The 20,006-nt window shown below is 65.1% G+C and overlaps 3 protein-coding genes across 8 annotated transcripts; all 3 read left to right on the forward strand.

Moving 5' to 3' along the window:
* Nucleotides 1-1,090: 1,090 nt before the first annotated feature.
* Nucleotides 1,091-7,333, forward strand: PNPLA2 (patatin like domain 2, triacylglycerol lipase). The gene is made up of 10 exons (XM_025862036.2): nucleotides 1,091-1,228; nucleotides 1,755-2,076; nucleotides 3,938-4,170; nucleotides 4,254-4,319; nucleotides 4,685-4,894; nucleotides 5,093-5,153; nucleotides 5,257-5,433; nucleotides 5,761-5,893; nucleotides 6,115-6,237; nucleotides 6,329-7,333. The coding sequence occupies exons 2-10, from the start codon at nucleotides 1,890-1,892 to the stop codon at nucleotides 6,597-6,599; spliced, it is 1,461 nt and encodes a 486-aa protein (XP_025717821.1). The 5' UTR covers nucleotides 1,091-1,228; nucleotides 1,755-1,889; the 3' UTR covers nucleotides 6,600-7,333.
* A 1,277-nt stretch (nucleotides 7,334-8,610) lies between these two features.
* CRACR2B (calcium release activated channel regulator 2B) lies at nucleotides 8,611-13,553 on the forward strand. Of its 2 annotated transcripts, XM_025862027.2 has the most exons (10): nucleotides 8,611-8,802; nucleotides 10,166-10,357; nucleotides 10,437-10,548; nucleotides 10,985-11,159; nucleotides 11,595-11,741; nucleotides 11,869-11,959; nucleotides 12,104-12,196; nucleotides 12,406-12,572; nucleotides 12,795-12,866; nucleotides 13,116-13,553. In XM_025862027.2, the coding sequence occupies exons 2-10, from the start codon at nucleotides 10,169-10,171 to the stop codon at nucleotides 13,288-13,290; spliced, it is 1,221 nt and encodes a 406-aa protein (XP_025717812.2). In that variant the 5' UTR covers nucleotides 8,611-8,802; nucleotides 10,166-10,168; the 3' UTR covers nucleotides 13,291-13,553. The 2 variants fall into 2 exon arrangements, with proteins under 2 accessions (XP_025717812.2, XP_025717810.1); XM_025862025.2 differs by lacking the exons at nucleotides 8,611-8,802; nucleotides 10,166-10,357; nucleotides 10,437-10,548 and adding an exon at nucleotides 10,611-10,717.
* Nucleotides 13,554-13,642: 89 nt separating this feature from the next.
* Nucleotides 13,643-19,568, forward strand: CD151 (CD151 molecule (Raph blood group)). 5 transcript variants are annotated; one of them, XM_025862031.2, is made up of 9 exons: nucleotides 14,679-14,779; nucleotides 15,603-15,838; nucleotides 16,702-16,835; nucleotides 16,983-17,174; nucleotides 17,579-17,653; nucleotides 18,108-18,212; nucleotides 18,319-18,477; nucleotides 18,624-18,710; nucleotides 18,802-19,568. In XM_025862031.2, the coding sequence occupies exons 3-9, from the start codon at nucleotides 16,755-16,757 to the stop codon at nucleotides 18,859-18,861; spliced, it is 759 nt and encodes a 252-aa protein (XP_025717816.1). In that variant the 5' UTR covers nucleotides 14,679-14,779; nucleotides 15,603-15,838; nucleotides 16,702-16,754; the 3' UTR covers nucleotides 18,862-19,568. The 5 variants fall into 5 exon arrangements, with proteins under 5 accessions (XP_025717813.1, XP_025717816.1, XP_073745900.1 ...); XM_073889799.1 differs by having other exon boundaries at nucleotides 16,748-16,835; XM_025862030.2 differs by lacking the exon at nucleotides 14,679-14,779 and adding an exon at nucleotides 14,817-15,465 and having other exon boundaries at nucleotides 16,748-16,835.
* The last annotated feature ends 438 nt before the right edge of the window (nucleotides 19,569-20,006 follow it).

Below are 20,006 nucleotides of genomic sequence, written 5' to 3' on the forward strand. Positions count from 1 at the left end.
AGTAGTATTCGATCGTGTATATATGAAACACGTCTTCTTTTTTTTTTTTAAAGATTTATTTATTTATTTGAGAGAGCGAGAATGAGAGAGAGAGCACATGAGAGGGGAGGAGGGTCAGAGGGAGAAGCAGACTCCCCGCTGAGCAGGGAGCCCGATGCGGGACCCGATCCCGGGACTCCAGGACCATGACCTGAGCCGAAGGCAGTCGCCCAACCAACTGAGCCACCCGGGCGCCCTGAACCACGTCTTCTTTACCCATTCATCTGTCCATGGACATTTGGGCTCTTTCCATAGTTTGGCTGTTGTGGACATTGCTGCTGTAGGCATCAGCTGCATTTCTATACACCAACAATGAGACAGAAGAAAGAGAGATTGAGGAATCAATCCCATTTACAATTGTACCAAAACCCATGAGATACCTAGGAATAAACCTAACCAAAGAGGCAACAGATTTGTACTCTCAAACTACAGAACACTTATGTGTAGATTAAATTTAGTTAGATACCGCCCGCTTTCCTCTTTCCCAGTACCCAGGCCTGGGCTCCCCTCCCCGCCAGCGCCTTTGTGCATGGCACGGCCTGGGCAGCCCTCTGTCCTTCCTGGGTTAACTGCCCACACACTCCATCCTCTCTCAGTCCTCATTCTGAGCTGATATAAACAATGTCTCCCCACCTCTACCCCCCAATTAGGGCTCGGTCTGGGTTGACCTTGCTCAACTGCTCTATCTTGTGCTGGCCCCTCTGCCAGGCACACCGTCAGTGCCAAGTATGGGTGGCTGACGGCACAGAGGCTGAGGGATGGACATCATGACCCAGATGGCCCTGTCCTGTCCCGAAGAGGTAGCCCTTCTCTGGCTTCTCAGCCTGGGCCTGGGTGGTGGGCGATCCCAAGCCACAGCCCAGACCTCCAGTCCTGGTACCAGCTGGGTCTTGAGCTGAGCTCCTGCCTGGGGAGTGGGTGTTCCTGGGGAGACAGAGGCATCCCACCACCCCAGCACAGACCAGCTCCTTATTTGGGAGGTGGGGTGAGGCTCAGGGCTGGCTCCTGGAAGCAAGCCAGCCAACGCCTGCCCTACAGTCCTGGAGAAAAATGCGGAAAAGGGGCGGGAGGGTGACATCACTGCAGTGCTCCACCTGCTGGGGCAATTAGCGGGGGCAGGGCGGGCCGGAGTCATACCCAAGAAGACCCCACAGCCCGAAGAGCCGAAGGTCGGACGAAGTAAACCCAGGTTAGTGCCCAGCTATGGAGGGGCCGCGGCGGCGGGCAGTTGGGGCCTGAGGTCAGGTTGGGGTCTACGGCAGCAGTGTTAGCTCTGCAGGGCGAGTGTGATTTGCATCCGCCCCTAGATATTTATGGGTCAGTCTGTGGGTGACTCAGTGGGTCCTGGGGGGGGGGTGTCCCTGCCCTGGAGCGAGCTCCTCAGTGTCCAGAGTGGGTGTTGGAGGCAGACCCCGGAGGGACGGGGTGGTGACTGCCCAGACACCAGTGGCCCTCCCCTCGCAAGTATCCAGACTGGTACGAGGCTCTCAGGGCCCCAGACTCCGTGCGTCCCAGGCCTGAGCTCGTCCCTCCCCATCCCCCTGGGCTACCGTGTGTTCCCTCGCGCTCCCCCCGGAGGCCCGGCCTTGGGGCTCGGGGCCGGGGGCGGGGCTCCAGGGCCCCCGGAGGGCGCGGCCGTTCCCCGCGCGCTCCGATTGGGCCGCGCGTGTCGGCCCCGCCCCTGCCCACCCCCACTAAAAACACCGCCGCCGCAGCCGCGGTCTAGCGCAGCGTCTCCGCCTCTGCCGGCGGAGACCTAGAGCTGGAGCGACCGCCGGGCCGACCTCGGCCCCAGAGCGAGAGTGAGCGCCCGGTGCGCAGCGAGCCCCGGAGCCCGGCGGGCCGCAGCGATGTTCCCCAAGGAGGCGACGTGGAACATCTCGTTCGCGGGCTGCGGCTTCCTCGGCGTCTACCACATCGGCGTGGCCTCCTGCCTCCGCGAGCACGCGCCCTTCCTGGTGGCCAACGCCACGCACATCTACGGCGCCTCGGCCGGGGCGCTCACGGCCACGGCGCTGGTCACCGGAGCCTGCCTGGGTGAGCGGGGTTGGGCGGGGGTCCGGCAGGGGTACTGCCTGGGCAAGCGGAGGCCGGACGCGGGGGAGGGGGGGCACCCTGCCTCGGTGAACCGAGGCCGGGCGGATGCTCTTCGGGAGCGTAGAGCGGCCCCCCCCCCCCGCCGTCCCTCCGCAAGGGGAAGCTGGCCGGGCCGCCGTGCGGTGGGGAGGGAACTCTGCCCGCGCCCAGGACCCGCACCGAAGCTCCGATCCCAGGAGCAGGCCCCGGGGCGGGGCCTGGTTTGTTTTGCTCCGAGGCGCCCCGGGATTGGGGTGCGGCCATGCGCACCTCTGGCGCCGAGGCTCAGGGTGCAAAGGTTGGAGGGTCTGGCAGGTGCCGCCGACGTATTTCATTGGGAAGAGAAAGTAACTCGTGGGCGGGACCGTGAGAGTTGGGGGAGGGACCTCACCACCCCCGTAGCCTGGCAGTGGACTGGATGCCAGCGGTCACCGTGTCCTGGGGCTGCGCTGTTCCAGGCTGCCGTGTCCCCGGGGCCCTGTATGAGGGTGGCCTCTTAAGAGCATTTGGGCACTGTGGCCTGGTGCCTACCAGGGCATCTGGAAGCTCAGGCCCGGGCATGGCAAGCCCTCCCCTCCCCCCCCCTTTCCCCCCAGCACATCACCCACTGTGGGCGTGATTTGCATCCGCCCCTAGATATTTATGGGTCAGTCTGTGGATGGGTCCCCAGTTGTGACCAACGTTTTTTTGCCCACTCCCTGGGGTGGGAGGTGCTTCTGAACTCTCCAGCCCCGTGGGCGGCATTGCAGTTTGTGTGTATTGGGATGGGCTTCTCCACTCACACACGCTTCCGGCAGGGCACTTACAAGTGCTGTTTACGGCACACTGAGTACTTAGGGAGTCCTGGGATTGGTGCCCAGCCCCCAGCCTACTAGGGCAGCCAAGGTGACAGAAGGGTCATCAGTTCTCAAATGCCAAGCCCAGCAGAGGCCTGTCCAGGGTTCTTCCCTGCCCCCTTCCCATGAACTTTGCCCTGAGGGAGGTGGGGTGGAAGGAGCACAGCTCTCCATCCTTGGGACCTGGGGGTTCGCCTCTGTGGCCCTGCCCCTCCCTCCCTTGGAAGCCTTCAGGCCATTGTGTCTCTCAGACTTGCCTGCTGGCCTCAGGACACACCTGGCTCTCACAGGACCTCCTCTTCCCACCCCCACGAAGCCTCTTTTCAGGAGTGGTCTTGGGCAACTGCAGTCCCCACAGCACGGCAGGTTCTGACCCCACTTCTGACTAGGACTGCCTGATCTGCAGCTCCTCCCCAAGGCCCTCCCACTCTGTGACCACTCCAGGACCCCTACTTCTGTTTTTGTGTGAGGCCAGCAGCCATGGGTTCCCAGGAAGAGTCTTGCTTGGCAGGAGCTTGGTCTTGGCAGCAGTGGGTCACGATCATGCTTTTTCAGGGGTGGTGGGACCCCACTCTTTCCAGCCTCATGCCCACAGGCCTGTGCTGGGCTCCCTGGATCTGGCCAAGTGGGTGAAGGCTAAGACTGGTCAGGATTGAACCTCTGCCTTCCCCTCTTCCCAGGCTGGGGGCCACGCCAGGCCAGGCCTAATGACGCATGGATCCGGCCAAGCAGTTGGGAAATACCGGGCAGAGGGCAGGCCTTGGCCGCAGCTGTCAGCCCTCCCCGGGTGGTGGCCTGCCTCTGTCTCTCCAGGGGCAGGTAGCAGAAGTCGCAGTTGTGGGCCAGGCCCTGTGCTGGATACTGGGAATTCCCAGGGTAGATGGAGATGCCACAAGTCTGTGTGCTGTGGGACTCTGCGTGTGGAACCATGGGGGGTGTGCTAAGCCAGGAGTGCTGGCCCCTGACCCTTGGCCCTTCTGACCTAGGCGAGGCAGGTGCCAACATCATCGAGGTGTCTAAGGAAGCCCGGAAGCGGTTCCTGGGTCCACTGCACCCCTCCTTCAACCTGGTAAAGACTATCCGTGGTTGCCTGCTGAAGACCCTGCCTGCTGACTGCCACGAGCGTGCCAGTGGGCGCCTGGGCATCTCCCTGACCCGTGTCTCTGATGGCGAGAACGTCATTATATCCCACTTCAACTCCAAGGATGAGCTCATCCAGGTGGGCCCTGGTGGGGCCGCACTGGGGGTGTACTACGAACTCCAGGCCTCTGCTCACCACCCACCCCTGTCCCTGCCCCACAGGCCAATGTCTGCAGCACCTTCATCCCTGTGTACTGTGGCCTCATCCCTCCCTCCCTCCAGGGCGTAGTAAGTATCCCCTGGCACATTTCCTGGGTGATAAGAGTTGGCCATTGTGTGAGCAGTGGGACACGGCAGTGCGGAAGAGGAAGGCCGTCGGTGCCCGCCCCCCGTTTACCCCTTGCACTACCTGTTGCCTCACTTCCCCCCAGTTGCTCAACAGCAGGCAGGCCCCCTGGAGACACCATACTTCCTGTGGCTGTCTCCACCCCGCCCCCATGGTCGGGGCCAGGCAGGCCTGTGGCCAGTGCCCAGTGCCCAGTGGGTGAAAGGCACAAAGGAAGTAGCCACTGGGTGGGGCCCAAGGTGGCCCAGTGGGCCAGTCAGCTTTGTCCTCAGGCCCCTCCCTGTGTAACCATGTGTCCTGGCCGCAGCGCTATGTTGATGGTGGCATCTCAGACAACCTGCCACTCTATGAGCTCAAGAACACTATCACCGTGTCCCCCTTTTCGGGGGAGAGTGACATCTGCCCACAGGACAGCTCCACCAACATCCATGAGCTCCGGGTCACCAACACCAGCATCCAGTTCAACCTGCGCAATTTGTACCGCTTGTCCAAGGCCTTGTTCCCGCCCGAGCCCACAGTGAGTCCGCTGGAGCCCCCCGGTGAGCCCTGTGCCGGGGAGGTAGGGGCCTGAGGGCCTCTCCACTGGGGCCACCTGTCCAGCCTGGATCCAAGTTAGCTTGGTGGAGGGGAGGGGTAGCAGGGACGCCAGGGCCTCTAGGGGGCAGGACAGGGCTCATGTGGCCGCCTGCTCTAATTTACCACCCCCCTGCCTCAGGTGCTGCGAGAGATGTGCAAGCAGGGCTATAGGGATGGCCTGCGTTTTCTGAGGCGCAACGGTGCGTGGGTGCCCCCTGGAGCGGCTGTGGGCGGGGTGGGATGGTGGCTCTGCACTGTTGTCCGGGCTGTAGTGCTGATCACCCGTCTGGGGTCCCCACCCAGGCCTCCTGAACCGGCCCAACCCTCTGCTGGCGCTGCCCCCTGCACACCCCCCTCCCCCCAAGGACGAGGATATGGAGGATGCTCAGGCGGCCACAGAGAGGGCCCCAGTGGACAGCCACTTGCAGCCACCCCTGGAGGATCACATCCTAGAGCATCTGCCTTCACGGCTCAATGAGGGTGTGTGGAGGCGGGGGCTCCTGGCTGGGCGGGGGCCCAGGGTGCCTGGCTGGGGGGGTGGGGAATGAGGGTCGGGAGGCGCAGGCCCTGGCTGGGGGGGCGGAAATGAGGGTGAAGGCGGGGTGGGGGGCGAGGGCTCCTGGCTGGGGGGGCGGAAATGAGGGTGAAGGCGGGGTGGGGGCTGGGGGCTCCTGGCTGTGGGGGGGAATGAGGGTGTGTGGAGGCAAGGTGGGGGGGGAGGGGCTCCTGGGGGGGGGAAGCCAAGGAGCAGAGAGGTCCTGGCCTCCCCAGCTGGCGGTCAGCTTCCCTCCTGCGTCCCACCCCCAGCCCTGCTGGAGGCCTGCATAGAGCCCAAGGACCTGCTGACCACCTTCTCCAACATGTTGCCTGTGCGTCTGGCCACAGCCATGATGGTGCCCTACACTCTGCCACTGGAAAGCGCGGTGTCCTTCACCATCCGGTGAGGGGAGTAGGGGGTTTGGGGCAGGGAGCATGGGGGACCGAACTTTGGGGTCATCCGTGAGTGCTGGACGCCCTAGAGGGAAAAGGCCACTGGTTGGGGGAGGCTGCAGAGATGCCGTGTCGAGTCTTCCAGAAGCTGGGGCACAGGTGGGGGTAGAGCGGGCATGGGTGTGAGGGCCGAGCTGTAGACCCTGAGGCCATGCCTCCCATCCCCCCCAGCTTGCTGGAGTGGCTGCCTGACGTCCCTGAGGACATCCGGTGGATGAAGGAGCAGACGGGTAGCATCTGCCAGTACCTGGTGATGCGAGCCAAGAGGAAGCTGGGCAGCCACCTGCCCGCCAGGTGAGCCCCCCTCCCTGTTGTGTCTGCCCAGGGTCCGAAGCCTCAGTGGCGTCCACGGAAGCCCTCCGGCCCTCCATCCCTCCCCCTGCAGGCTGTCAGAGCAGATGGAGCTACGCCGCACGCAGTCGCTGCCCTCTGTGTCGCTGTCCTGTACGGCCTACAGTGAGGCGCTGCCCGGCTGGATGCGCAACAGCCTGTCGCTAGGGGACGCGCTGGCCAAGTGGGAGGAACGCCAGCGCCAGCTGCTCCTGGGCCTTCTCTGCACCAACGTGGCCTTCCCGCCGGATGCCCTGCGCATGCGTGCTCCCGCCAGCCCTGCCCCCACGCCCCCACAGCTCCCACCCGCCGTGCCCCCTTGCTGAGCGCCCTTGCTCCACCCTTCCCCAGCCCCCTGGGGCCCCGGTGCTGAGGGCTGGGCCCCCCAGCTTCCCTGCCCTGTGAGGTGGGGCCCTGGGGTGGGCTGAGGACCCCCCCCCCACTCCCGGGCCTCTCTCCATTACCCCTGCAGCAGTAAGGAGATGGGGTCCCTCACAGCTGCTAGAAGGGCACTTGCTATCAACCCCCTCCACCAACCACTCACGGGCTGCACCTGTGCCTTAGTCTCCCCCTCAGGCCCCACCCCAGAACTGGGGAGGAGGGTGGGGCTGCACTTCCTGGGGCCCCCAAGTCAGTGCAGTATTACCCCGGAGAACTTTGCACCTGCTCCTCCCTCCTCATTTGTCATGTTTTGCTGAAGAATGTATGTGAAGAATTATTTATTTTCGCCAAAGCATATGTAATAAATGACATGGCTCAGCCCCGCCTCCTTCACTCGTGTGTGACTCCCTGGCCAATGTCTCTACTTCGGGTCAGGCTTTCAGGGGTCCTGTGCTCCTTGAGCCTGGCATTCGGTCCTGCCAGCCAGGCCTGAGGCCTTCCCTTAAAGGCCCTCGTGGGCCTCCTGGGTTCTAGTGCACTTCTCTGGCTGGGGCCCGTACGTTTGCCCCACTTTGTCCTGAGGTCTGCTGGCGGGCCCTTGGGCACAGCTTTCCAAGGGCCAGCAGAAATATTGGGACCAAGATCCCTGCTAAATAAAAACTAAGAAATGTTTACAAAAGGTGGCGTCTTCATTTCCACTCAATGGTGACGCAGGTGGTGTGGGGCTGATCTCAGGGTTGGATGGCTGTGGAGGGTGGGGTTCCCCAGCTGAGCACCGAGGACCTGGGAGGCATGGGACCTGTTCCACTTTGGGCATTTGGCTCAAGGCGCTGGGCCTTCCCCCTTGGCAAACCTCACTGGCCAGCGTACACACCTCGATCCCCTGCCCCCTTCCCACCACACAAGGTACCCAGTCTCCTGCCAATATATAGGAGGAGTATGGAATGTCGGGTTGGGTGAGGTCTGACCTCGAGGAGGCTGGACCTTGTTCCGTGGGAGACATAGTTTCCTGAAAGCATCCTCTGATCTGGACAGTCTGAGGGGATGCAGCCCTTTTTGGTGACCAAAATGGCCCATGGTTGAGGGGCACTGGAGCAGAGCTGGGTGGCTGGCTGGCTGTCCAGAGCTCTGAGTCCTGACCAAGGTATCAGGCAGCTATGGCGGTGGTGGCAGCCCCCAGCCAACAATAACGGTGGGACCCTGCAGGACTTGGAGAGCCGGCTCGGCAGGTCCCCACGTGCCTGTGCCAGGAGCCGTCCCCCCTGGCTCTCAAGGTCCCGTCCTGCAGGCCCAACCTGTTCTAGCTCAGCAGGATCCCAGGCCCCTGGAGAAGCAGAGGTTTCCGGACCCCCAACCACCCTCCAGGTGGGTACAGGGGCTGGGTTGGGGCTAGGGAGGGGGACCTTTGGCAAGAGAATGGGTTTTCTCCCCGCAGCAGGAAGTTCCCATGCCAGCCCCACCCGGCACCTTCTCCCAGTGCTCCTTCAAAGGGAACCCAAGCCAGGGCTGTGCCCCAAAAGGAGAGCTTGGGGGCAGGCTGCAGAGGAGAGGGCCTCCTTCTGCTCCCACCCCAACTCACTCGCTCCCACACTTGCACAGCTATCATGCGGCTAATTTAAATACCATTTTGTAAGATATTACGAGCTAATTGTTTAACCACGGGAAAGACGAAAACTGGGAAAGCATAGGCAAGCAAGTAAAGTGCCCCCCACTCCGAGAGATTACCATTGAAGATATTTTCGTCTGTCTCCTGCCTGGCTTGGTCCTGCACACACTTTTTGGCGCCTTAAATCCGGATCCTCAGGACAGCCCCACCCTCCTCGCCTTAGCCCAGCTCGGGAAGTGTCCCCAGGCCAGCGGGGGCATCTCCGCCCGGGGCCGTGAACTCCGCGCAGTCGGGACAGACGGCGGGAGCGCCGGGGGCCGGGGACCGGGCGTGGTGTGGGGCGAGAGCCGGGCCTCCAGGGCAGCGCCGAGAGGCGGAGACACTGGGACGGTAGCGGCGGCGGCTCCGCCCGGGCCCGGCCCACGCCGGGGTCTCAGTTCCTGCAGGGCAGCGGGAGCAGCTCCGGGCCCGCGCCCCCCGCGCGCCGCCGCCTTTCCAGAGGAGCTGCGGGCCGCGCGACGGGTGCGGCGGGCGGCTCGCAGGTAAGCGCCTCGGGGGTCCCGCCGCCGCGCCCCCTCCCCGGTGGCCGCGGGGCGCGCCGACCCTCGCGTCTGGCCGGCGGGGACGTCGGGGCTCTGGGGAGCGGAGCGGCGGTGGGCGCAGCGGCTCGCGGGCCGGCCTTCTTCCCCGCTTTCCCCCGGCCCGCGCCGCACAGCTTCCGGCTGGGATGGACCTCCAGTCCCCGGAGCCCACGGGCCGCGGGGGCTGGGGTGGGGGCGCCCGCCGGGGCGAGGCGACGGCGCGAGGCGGGAGACGGTCCTGAGGCCCCCAGTTCCCTCCTCCCGCCTTTCCTCAGACCTGCGCTCTTTGGAGATTGCGCCCCGACACCCCTCCGCCCGAGGAATATAATATGGGCGGGAGAGAAAATCAAGGTCCTGGACTGAGAGGAGAGGACCCCAGAATCCCCCAGGCTGGGGGAAATGTCGCCACACTGGGGGTTAGCTTTGGGAAATCCGGGACCAGGGCGTTGTGGGAACGACAGGTGGCTCTGATTAGGGGGCGGGGCGCCCCGCGGGGAGGGAGGCCCCGCGAAGTTTCCACGAACTGGAGGGAGTTGAGTCTGGCGGACCACAAGTGCCTAGTGCTTGGGGGAAGGGCCATCAGGCCTAGAATCTGGCGTGTTCTCGACAAGGGCCATGGAAGGCATGGGCATACCAGGCTGAAACCCTGCATCTGCAACCCTTGGGGCCAGGGGCCCGGTGGGAGGGGCTGCGGCCGAAGGGGAGGAGCTTAAGTCGTCGGTTAGCCGGCTGGAGGCCAGGACGTCTGAGGCCCAGACTCTGGGGCTAAAGACTTAGCCAGGATTGGCTGAACGCTCCCGCTGGCCCAGCCCGGTCAGCCAGGTCTCCAGGTGTCCAGCTTTAGGACCTGTTCAGCTCCTCCCCTCCGCTGGCCAGTCCCTCACCCAAGCTCTCTCCCCTCAGCTGCCAGGCGCCCCCACCTCCTTATTTTCCATCACAAGGTCTTCTGTAGCTGCCTCCCCCCACCCCAGGTTGCCCTCCCCCAGCTCCTCTCCTCCTGCACTGGCTGCCCCCTGAGCCACAGCCTCTAGCTCCCTGGGCAGCCCCCACAGCCCACAGGCCTGGAGCCTGCTTCACTCCCACCCATGACACCCCTTGCCTGCAGCACTACCCCCAAGTGACTGTCCTGCCCCCAGCTACACTGCTCTCTGGACCTCTGCCATGCCTTCTCCCGGCTTCCCACCTGGTGCAGGGAGGCCCCTCTGCTCACTCACGGCTCCCTACAAGCCCAGCTTAGTCCCCACCCACGGCCACTCCACCTTCCCTTCTCTCCCACTCTCATCTTGAGCTTTGCTTCGGCCCTGACTGTTCCCTGACTTCACAGTGCATGATGGCAGAGACCCCCACTCCCATGGCCAGGCCTGGGAAGCCCGGTGCCGGGGAGGCCCAGGAGGAGAAGGAAGTGGAAGAGGGGAGCGCCGGGAGGCCAAGGGCAGAGGTGCTAGAGCAGGCCCAGGAATTGTTTCTGCTCTGTGACAAGGACGCCAAGGGCTTCATCACTCGGCACGACCTGCAGGTGAATCCCCAGTCCCAGGAGGCTGCCCCAGCCAGGGGCCGACCTTGGCTGCTCAGCCCTGCCATCCTTGCCTGGCTAGGGTCTACAGAGTGACCTGCCCCTCACGCCTGAACAGCTAGAGGCTGTGTTCGAAAGCCTGGACCAGGCCCACACAGGCTTCCTCACCGCCTGGGAGTTCTGCCTCGGCCTGGGTGAGATGAGCCCCCGAGGCCCCCCTCCCCCCCACCCCGCTGCGCAGAGACCCTCCACTGGCACATGTGGGGCCCACACCCAACACACATGGCTGCCTGTGCCTCGCCATGGCCTTCCTACGGAGCACAGACTGGTATCAATACACACAGGCACCAGATGTCACCAGAGGTGTGCAGCTGACCCTCCTGCTCCATCACCCCCTCCCTTCCGTGCCAAACCCCAGTGGGGCTGGAGCCAGGCTAGCTCCACTCTGGCCCGGGTGGGTGTTATCTCCCATTCCTAAACCAAGAATCAGGCCAGAATAAGGAAGAAAAACAGGAAACTGGGCTCAGAATGAGGACAGGATGTGTGGGGGGGGGGGGGGGGGGGGGCGAGTGGTGGCTGAGCGGGGTGCCAACCCACAGCCTTGCTAATCTCGCCTTCCCATGCCCACAGGGAAGTTTGTGGGGGTGGAGTCAGCCCAGGGTGCACTGCCCTCCCGGGCTCCCGAGGAAACCTTTGAGTCGGGCTGGTCAGATGTGCAAGGCACTGAGGGCTCTCTGGAGGAAGAGGAGGAGGAGAGATTCTGCGAAGTGCTGGAGCAGCTGGGGGTGGCCCCAGCCCTGGGCGAGTGAGTTGGTGCCGAGGCGGCTCCCAGTTCCCTCTTCTGTCTCCCCCGTGCACGCTGCCTGTCCTCGTCGCTCGTGTCTGTTCCAGTTCAGGGTCCCTACGCTGGGGCTGGCCCAGTCGGTCTCTGTCAGCTGTGACACCTGGGAGGGGCTGAGCGTGATCTCCCGCAGAATTTGCATTTCAGGGGGCAGCCGACAAGGCTGTGGGAAGAAGGGCAGGCGCTGGGCACAGCTGTGTGTGTATACAAAGAACCTTGCTGCCCTACAAGCCCCGTACACACCGACCTCAGGCAGGGGCAGAAGCACCCACGAGAGGGTACCCCACATGCAGCAAACGCAGCAAACCGTAGGGTTTGCAAGTCTCCAGAAGGCTTACCCTTCAGGATGGGATCGGTGAGCCCCCGTTTCCAATTTCAGCCCCTGCCCTCCCCCTGCAGGCAGCGAGCGGTGAGGACGCTCTGGACCCGGCTGCAGCGCGAGCGACCCGAGCTGCTGGGCTCCTTCGAGGACGTTCTGATGCGCGCGTCGGCCTGCTTGGAGGAGGCGGCCCGAGAGCGGGACAGCCTGGAGCAGACGCTGCGGCGGTGAGGGCTGGGACCAGGGCGGGGCCTGGGGCCCAGGTGTCTGGACTTCGGGAGGCAGTAGAAGCGGGGCTGAGGGGTGTAGTGCGGGTCGGCTCAAAGCAGCTGCCTCATCCCCTGCCCCCCGGAGGCGGGAGAGCGAGCACGAGAGGGAAGTGCGGTGTCTGTACGAGGAGATGGAGCAGCGGCTTCGCGAGCAGCGCCAGCGTCTGCGGAGTCAGGTGGGCCTGACGCCCCAGCCCAGCCCCGCGCAGCCCGATCCCAGACGCACGTGTCTCCCTGACTCCGTTCCACCCCCCTCCACACACACCCGTCCCTGCCCCTCCACCGCCCGCTGAGGCTCAGGAGCTCCCCGCGAATCCCAGGACCTCCCCCGGGAGGAGCGCAGAGGCCTCCTGGAGCTGGAGCTGCAGAGCCGCGAGCAGGAACTGGAGCGCGCGGGCCTGCGACAGCGGGAGGTGAGTGGCCGCCCGCCCCTGCCAGGGAAGGGTGGGACCCGCGGAGCCCAGGGCCCTGTCCCCACCGTCACCCGCGCACGGTGTGCTTGAGGTTCCCTGGGCCTCAGTGCCCCCGGCCCTGGAACCGCTGGGAGTCAGGGGCAAACGCAGCAACGCGAAGAAGCGGTGGAGGGGTCCTCCCCAGCTTCGATCCCCCCCTCACTCCCCAGTTGGAACAGCAGCTGCAGACCCGGGCCAGGGAGCAGCGAGAGGCGCAGGCGCAGAGCGCGCAGCTGTGGCTAGCCAACGAGGCGCTGAGAACTCAGCTGGAGGGGGCGCAGGAGCAGCTCCGGAGACTGGAGGGCGATGTGCAGGGCCGCCGGGAGCAAACCCTACGGTGCCTGGGCGAGCAGGGAGGAGGCCAACCCTCAGGGGCGGGCCCGGGGAGGGGGTGGGGCCGGGGGGGCGAGGCGGGACCGGATCGCTTTTGGGGCTCAGGTCTGGGCCACTTCCATCCCCATCCCATGTCCCAGCCCCGCCCTCAGGGTCTGCGTAGGCTAGGGTCCTGGGACGTCCCGACGAGCCTCCCTGCATCCCAGTCACCTCCTCCCTCCTGCAGAGAGGTGGTCGCAGTCTCGAGGAACATGCAAAAAGAGAAGCTCAGCCTCCTGCGACAACTGGAGCTCCTCAGGTGCGGTCTGGCTCAGGCCCCGCGAGGGAAGGGGCTTGCCACAGCTCGGGAGCTCCTAGCTCCCGACATTCCTGACCACTGCCTCATCCCACTTGGACAAGGAAATCCTTGTGTCTCTCCTCCATCCCTCATGCGGCAGCCCCAGCCAGACACCCCTCTTCTGGTCTGAGGGAGAGCAGAGCCCATATTCCCCATCCAGGAATGCTGCCTCTTGAGACCTCTTAGGGCCCGTGGACTCCCCTTTCCTAGGGAGCTGAACACGCGGCTACGGGACCAGAGGGACGCCTGTGAGGCCAAGCGGCTGGGCAGTGGTCGAAGAAAAGCTCTGGCTGTGGCCCGCTTGCCGGGGCCTACCTGTTGCTGCTGCTGCAGCTGGGCTCGCCCTCCGAGACGTGGCTCTGGCCACCTTCCCAGTGCCCGCTGACCATCCCTAAGAGACTCCCTGGGCGTTACTTGGAGAAGCTGCCCCTTGAAGGTGGTGCGTCGTGGCTGGGGGCTGCCCATCCAGGATGTGGGCTCTATTTAGTTGACTGTCTGGCCTGCCCGCATGCAGACATGAAGGAACGAACCTAGGAGTGGTCAGAGTCTCCTGTGCCTCTCTGCTGGCCCTCATCCTGTCCCCATCCCACCCAACCCATCTCTGACCGGCAGAAAAACGCCCTCCTCCTAATAAAGTCCATGACTACACTGTGACCTCCTTAGCCTATGTGGGTGGGAGCCACAGCACGTGTGTGCTACACACACGGGGTGTCCATGGTACACTCAAGGCAAGTGGGATGTGTGTGGCACAGGTGAAGGGCCCTGTGGTGCTGGGGCTGCGGATGTCCCCGCATGTCTCTGGTCACGCCTTCCAGACCTCGCTGTCCATTAAAGCTGAAGTCCCATGGGGCCCCTCTGTGGGAACAGGGACTGAGGCCCATTGTCTCCTCCCGGCCTCAGTTGACCACTCCATCCCCAAACCAGCCCGCCCTGAGTGGGACCTCCAAAGGGGCAGGTCTGCAGCCACTTCTCACGCCCCTCCCTCCACCCTCCTTGGGAAGCTGGGGGCTGCTGGCCAGAATCATGAACCCTGGGAAAGGAGCTGGGGACGAGTGCTGCCCACTGTCCACGGAGAAGTATTCCAAATGACTGCAGATTCTCACCGACCCTGCCTGGGGTCTGGGAATGAGCCTGGTGGGTTGGGAGTCCCCTCCCCATCCTTACTCCCACTGTCGGTTTCCCAGTCTCTCAGGTCAGCAGGCTCTGCCCTGTTTCCCTCACCCCTTTCCACCCCTCCCAGGACCGATGCCTTCCAGACTGAACTGTCTCTGGCAGGCACACCAGGCCTCCGCTCCAGGCTGTCCTCCATACTGCACCCAGAGAGACCCCACTCTTGCATCTGATCACACCTCCAGATCATTCCCCAACGCCAGCATCTGTTCTGCCGACCCTGCAGCCTCCGGGTGGTCCCTGGGTTTCGAGGAGAGAACCAGAACCGGGGCTGGGCCTGGAGAAGGGCCGGGTCTTGGACACAGTCCAGAGCCCTGGCCGGGTTGGTCGCCGCCGCCGCCCCCACCGCCCCCACCGCCCCCACCGCCCCAGCCTAGCTCCTTCGTCTCGCGAGGGTGTAAGTCCTTGGCTGGGCTATGGGCGCCCGCGGGTTGCAGCACGCCCGCCTCCACAGTCCCGGGCGGCCCCCCAGCCCTAGCGCCGGCGCCGGCACCGGCTGAAGTGCCCGCCGCACCGCCCTTCGCAGCGGCACACCGTTGGGACCTGCCCCGCGCCCGCCGCCGTGGGCGGGGCCTGCGCGTCGTGGGCGGGGCGCGTCGCACTCGCAGGGCCCGAACCGGCTCCGAGCCGCCTCCTCCCCCGCCGCCCCCCGCAACCCCGCCCCCGCCCCCGTCGCCGCCCGGCGGGACTCGGACGCGTGGCCGGTGAGTCTGCCGCCTGGCCAGGCGGGCCGGGAGGGGCCCGGTGTCCCGGGGCCGTGGGCGGTCTGGACCGCGAGGCCCGGCTGCAGGCGCCAGGAGGGAGGGCCGGGAGGGCTGGGAGGCCCGGTCCGCCGACCCGGCAGCAGCGCGCGCCGGCCCTTTCCGGAGGGAGCCGGACACCGGGGAGCCGGGTGGGCGGAGGGGCACCCGGGCCGGGGGGCGAGGCGCCTCCTGGGTCTTCGCACAGGCCTAGCGGCCCCTTCGGCCCCATCTGAGCACCTTGGTCATTGTCTCTGGACATCGGTGCCCTTCCCTCCGCCTGGGTGCAAGTGGGCGCGCCGTCGGCTCGCCCGGGCAGGGGCGGCGGCTTCACCGCGGTGACGCGCGGCTGCCGCCCCGAGCCTGGCTGGCGCGGAGTGCGGGGCTCCTGGCCTTGCCCCGGCCGCCGACGGCCCCGCTGAGTTGCAGGGGCTGGGGTGGGGCAGCTCTGTCCCAGGCCGGAGGAACTATTTCTGGCCGGCGCTTTCCCAGGGGGCTCACATCCGCCAGGCGCTCCCGGAAAGAGGGGCCCCTCCTCCGCCGGTCGTCGGCGCGCGGGCGGCGGGGGCTGGGACCTCTCCACGGGCCCAGGGCCAGCCTGCGGGCGCGTGGGGCTTCCATACACCCAGATCCGTGGTACGGGGCTGCAGGTACTGCTGCTTGGTGGGGTAAGGGCAGGGGGCGGGTCTGGCAGGAAGGCCCAGGGTGGGGTGCCTGGAGAAGGGAGTGATCCCTCCCCTCCCAGGATCACACTGTCCAGAAATGTTTTCTGCCCTACCCACCCAAGCCCAGACCAGAATACCGGGCCTGACCTCTCCCCTCCCTGCCGCTGGGAGTGGACGCTGCCTACTCTGGAAGCCCAGCTGCTCTGATCCGCCGCCAGGAGCGGCCACAAGGAAGGGTGACAGGATCCTGCCTATCCAGCGTGGGCCAGACCTGTGACCTCCCCTGCCCTTCTAGCGGAGCCTCCTAGGGAACTTCCGGACACCTGTCTGACAGAGGAACCTGCCCCCCAGCAGCCAGGTGGGTGCTGGGTGGGGCAGGTGAAAGTTCAGCTCTGGGTGGTGCTGGGCCTGTCTGGAAACGTGGCCTGGGGCGTCCAGCCCTCTCCCACCCTCCCCAGTGCAGACACCCCACAGCAGATTGGCAGGGTGTCCCCGGGTGCCACTGGGGAGGAGCACAGCCTGTAGCTTCTTGTCTTGCTGGGGTTGGGGGGGGCTGTCCCCGTTCCATTAATGAGGACCAATCGAGGAAGTACCCCCCAGGTCTGGGGAATGTGTTTCTGCTCTATTCTTCCTACCCTGGTGAAGAGGAAGGCAGGCCTTCCCTTTAACAAAAACCTGAGGGGCTTCCCTGAGGCCACGTCACTAGTGGGTCTTCGCACAGGCCTAGCGGAGTGGCCTCTTCCTCTCCAGCCGCCGGTAGGCTCCTGCCAGCCTGCGGGCCTGCCAGCCTGTGACGTGGAGCCCCGGGAATGTTGTGTGTGTGGGGAGGGTGGGGGGTGGGGCCTGCATGAGCTCACCCGGAGGTGCCTGCTGGGGCTTCCTACCCTGGCTGCCAGCAGGGGTGAGTCAGCCGGTAATGGTTGGGGTCCTTCATGTCTCCCTGTGCCCTGGTCAAGGAAGCCAGGCCCTTCAGCCCTCCAGGGCCTGGCCTTCAGCTTGGCTGTGGGCAGTAAACATCCACCCTGGCAGCGTGGGGCGGGTTTTGGGGGCTGGGGGGGGTGGGGCTCCTGAATTGCTCTCCCAGGAAGTGTCCTGGTTCTCACGGACACCTTCCTGGGCCCTTCATTCGGGGCAGACGGTTGGCTGGGCTTCAGCCAGGGGCCGGCCGGGGCATCTCTGTCCCCTCCTACTGTCCTCACTGGTGTCTGGCTGGCCTCCCAGTCAGGTCCTGGTGTTGGGGGCTCTCTGACGTCCCCTCGCTTCTCAGCTCCAGGATGGGGGAGTTCAATGAGAAGGCGACATGCGGAACCATCTGCCTCAAGTACCTGCTCTTCACCTTCAACTGCTGCTTCTGGGTGAGGAGCGGGCGCCCCCTCCCCTCGCCTCCACCGGCTGTCGTCTTCTCCCTCCCTTCCCTGGTCCCTGAAGGAGCCTTGGCCTGGGAGCTCAGCCCCACCTCAGGCCTGGGGCCGGAGGTGGTGACCAGTGTGCACTGCCCACAGCTGGCTGGTCTGGCCGTTATGGCAGTGGGTATCTGGACGCTCGCCCTCAAGAGTGACTACATCAGCTTGCTGGCCTCAGGCACCTACCTGGCCACAGCCTACATCCTGGTGGTGGCCGGCGTCGTTGTCATGGTGACTGGTGTCCTGGGCTGCTGTGCCACCTTCAAGGAACGGCGAAAACTGCTGCGCTTGGTTAGCGGGGCATGGCCGGCACTGGGGTGGTGGGTGGGGGTGGGGGTGTACCTGAAGGGGGGCTCCCCACCAGGCTGCTGGGAGGGCCCTGATGAGAAAGAAGGGAATGTTGGAGGTCACGTGTGACACCGCAGCGTCTGCTGTGCTCACTGTGGTGGGGGGGTCCCAGCCCACTTGTCCAACCCCGAGGCCCCGCATCCCGGCCGGGCGCGCTGAGGGAAGACAGCAGCTCCGAGGGGAAGCATCAGGGACTGCCGGCATGCACCTGCTGCCTGGAGCCCTCTGTGGCCCCTTGGGGTCTGAGGCTGGGGGCTCTGCTCTGTTGTGCCTGGACACTAGGAGTCCTCAAGGGACAGGGAGGTCTGTGTCCAGCCCCACCTAACTGGGTCCCTGCCCACCCCCAGTACTTCATCCTGCTCCTCATCATCTTTCTGCTGGAGATTATCGCTGGCATCCTGGCTTACATCTACTACCAGCAGGTGAGGGGCCTGGACGGACAGCAACATGGAGGGACACACATGCAGTAAGATGGGGTGTGCATGTGGGGATGCACAGGTCCATGCACGCAGGGACACATACACACAGATGTGCCGTGTAAGAAGACAGGGATACATGGACACACGCACAGACACAACCCCCCCATGCTCCAGAGCCGACCATTGGGCCATCAGGCCCCGGGGGTGGTACTGGGTCACCGTGGGGACGGAAAGTGTCCATGGGATCTGGAGCGCCCTCCCTGTCCCCAACCCTGTCCATGGCCACCTGGTGACTCCCCCAGCCCAGCCCCCTCTCCCCAGCCAGCATCGGGCCCTAGTGCTGCTTGGTGGCCTCCCTGAACCTCTTCCCCATCTGCATCTGCCTCCACCTGTCCCACCCCCGGGGGGGGGGGTGTCTGAGACTGTGCAGCTGGAGCTGTCACCACCTCACCCCCAGCTGAACACCGAGCTCAAGGAGAACCTGAAGGACACCATGACCAAGCGGTACCACCAGCCGGGCCATGAGGGCGTGACCAGTGCTGTGGATAAGCTGCAACAGGAGGTGGGTGGTGGTGCGGCGGGGGCGTGTACACACTCCCGCGGGCCTCCCCGGACCTCTCGGGGGGTCCCTGCCACGCAGGCTCAGCCGGGCCGTGTTCCCACCGCAGTTCCACTGCTGTGGCAGCAACAACTCCCAAGACTGGCGGGACAGTGAGTGGGTCCGCTCGGGCCAGGCCGGTGGCCGCGTGGTTCCTGACAGCTGCTGCAAGACCCTGGTGCCTGGCTGTGGGCAGCGGGACCACGCCTCCAACATCTACAAGGTGGAGGTAGGCCAGCAGGTGCCTGGGCTCCCTGGGGTGGGGCTGAGGAGCCAGGGGCCCAGGATGCCCTGGGGGTGGGGGGGCTGGTGTGGTCACACCCAGAGTGGGGTTGGACTTGCCCACTTTCAGTGTCCCTACCCCTACCCTGCCAGGGCGGCTGCATCACCAAGCTGGAGACCTTCATCCAGGAGCACCTGAGGGTCATCGGGGCCGTGGGTGTTGGCATTGGCTGCGTGCAGGTTCGGGGCTGGGGCGGGACAGGCCCTGGTGGGTGCAGGGAACACCGTGGGGCTGGCGCTGTGCTGTGCTCACCCTGGCCCTGTGCCCCAGGTCTTCGGCATGATCTTCACGTGCTGCTTGTACAGGAGCCTGAAGCTGGAGCACTACTGAGCATGCCGGGCGCCGCCCGCGTGGGCCGCAGCTTTGCGCCACCTGACTACGAGCTGACACTACTGAGGGCCAGGGAGCTGGGGTCCCAGGACGCTGCTCCCTCCCCACTCTGCCAGGGAGGGGCTGTTCTCAAGCCCCTGCGCACCCCCCATGCCATCACGTGACCTCTGGGGACCCTACCCTCAGAGGGAGCTGCAAGTGCCTTTCTCTGCAGACCAAAGGCTTGAGATGCCTCCCCCCCCCCCCGCCCACAGCGGCGAAGGGGCTGTACTTCTTCCTGTGGGGGGGTGGTCTTGGGGTGTTCCCTGCGCTCAGCCAGAGGGGCTGGCCCACCCTCGGGTGCTCCCAGACCCCCAGACACACCCCTGCATGGTGGTCAGGGCAAGCCTGAGTGGCGGCACTGCTGGGTGGGACAGAGCCGGGGAATATGCCTGCCATTGGGCCAAAGACCCCCAGCCCATTCCTGGGAAAACCAGGCCAGCCCTGCCCTGCGGTCCTGTGCCTCTGCCCTCCCCGGTCCCGCTGCCCTGGGCCCCTGCGGGGACTTCCCCACCACTCTCCCCACTGAAAGGCCGCAATTCACTTGCTCCTGTGTTGTCCCCTTCGCAGAAGCAGGGGGTTTGTGGGTTTTATTCACTGCTTATCACAAATGCCTAGAACTGCTTGTGCCACATAATAGGCGTTCAATAAATGTTTGTGGAACGGAACGGACGCGTGAGCTTACTGTGTCAGTGACAGACAGGGTCCTGGTCCTCAGGGCCTTCCCCCCGAGCAGTGTGGACAGAACCACCCACCTAGCGCCAGGACAGGAGGCCGGGGGGGCACACCCTGGGGCTCCAGGGCAGCCATGTGTGAGCCAAGGATGGACGCAAGTCCAAGGAGAGGATGCCAGTCACAGGGACACTGAGGCGGGCTGAGAAGCAAAAAAACCTTGCAGAAAAGTGGTGGCAGGGCCAGAGCCTCCTGGAGGCAACGGAGACCTCAAATGGCCTGGACCTGCTTGTTTCCAAATGCCCTCTGGCCCGTGTAGCCATTAGGGGAGGGGGCAGAGTCTCTGGGACCCAACATGAGAGGCCCAAGCTCTGCAGGACCCATACCCTGGGCAGACCCTACCTCCCCCTGCCCCCACAGCAGGTTTGTTCACT

This window comes from Callorhinus ursinus, unplaced genomic scaffold (genome assembly GCF_003265705.2).
Source record: "Callorhinus ursinus isolate GAN/ISIS: 27379988/994484 unplaced genomic scaffold, GSC_fseal_2.0 scaffold118, whole genome shotgun sequence".
Classification (NCBI taxonomy): Eukaryota; Metazoa; Chordata; class Mammalia; order Carnivora; family Otariidae; genus Callorhinus; species Callorhinus ursinus.

Bases quoted from the DNA above. Each gene is read 5' to 3' on its own strand.
- PNPLA2 (XM_025862036.2), top strand. From the start codon at position 1,890: ATGTTCCCCAAGGAGGCGACGTGGAACATCTCGTTCGCGGGCTGCGGC. The intron at 4,320-4,684 runs GTAAGTATCCCC...TCCTGGCCGCAG, and splicing joins CTCCCTCCCTCCAGGGCGTA to CGCTATGTTGATGGTGGCAT. The intron at 4,895-5,092 runs GTGAGTCCGCTG...CCCCTGCCTCAG, and splicing joins TGTTCCCGCCCGAGCCCACA to GTGCTGCGAGAGATGTGCAA.
- CRACR2B (XM_025862027.2), top strand. From the start codon at position 10,169: ATGATGGCAGAGACCCCCACTCCCATGGCCAGGCCTGGGAAGCCCGGT. The intron at 11,960-12,103 runs GTGGGCCTGACG...CGCGAATCCCAG, and splicing joins GCCAGCGTCTGCGGAGTCAG to GACCTCCCCCGGGAGGAGCG. The intron at 12,867-13,115 runs GTGCGGTCTGGC...CCCCTTTCCTAG, and splicing joins CGACAACTGGAGCTCCTCAG to GGAGCTGAACACGCGGCTAC.
- CD151 (XM_025862028.2), top strand. From the start codon at position 13,643: ATGTGTGTGGCACAGGTGAAGGGCCCTGTGGTGCTGGGGCTGCGGATG. The intron at 14,040-14,145 runs GTGGGTTGGGAG...CACCCCTCCCAG, and splicing joins GGGGTCTGGGAATGAGCCTG to GACCGATGCCTTCCAGACTG. The intron at 14,780-15,602 runs GTGAGTCTGCCG...TACCCACCCAAG, and splicing joins GGGACTCGGACGCGTGGCCG to CCCAGACCAGAATACCGGGC.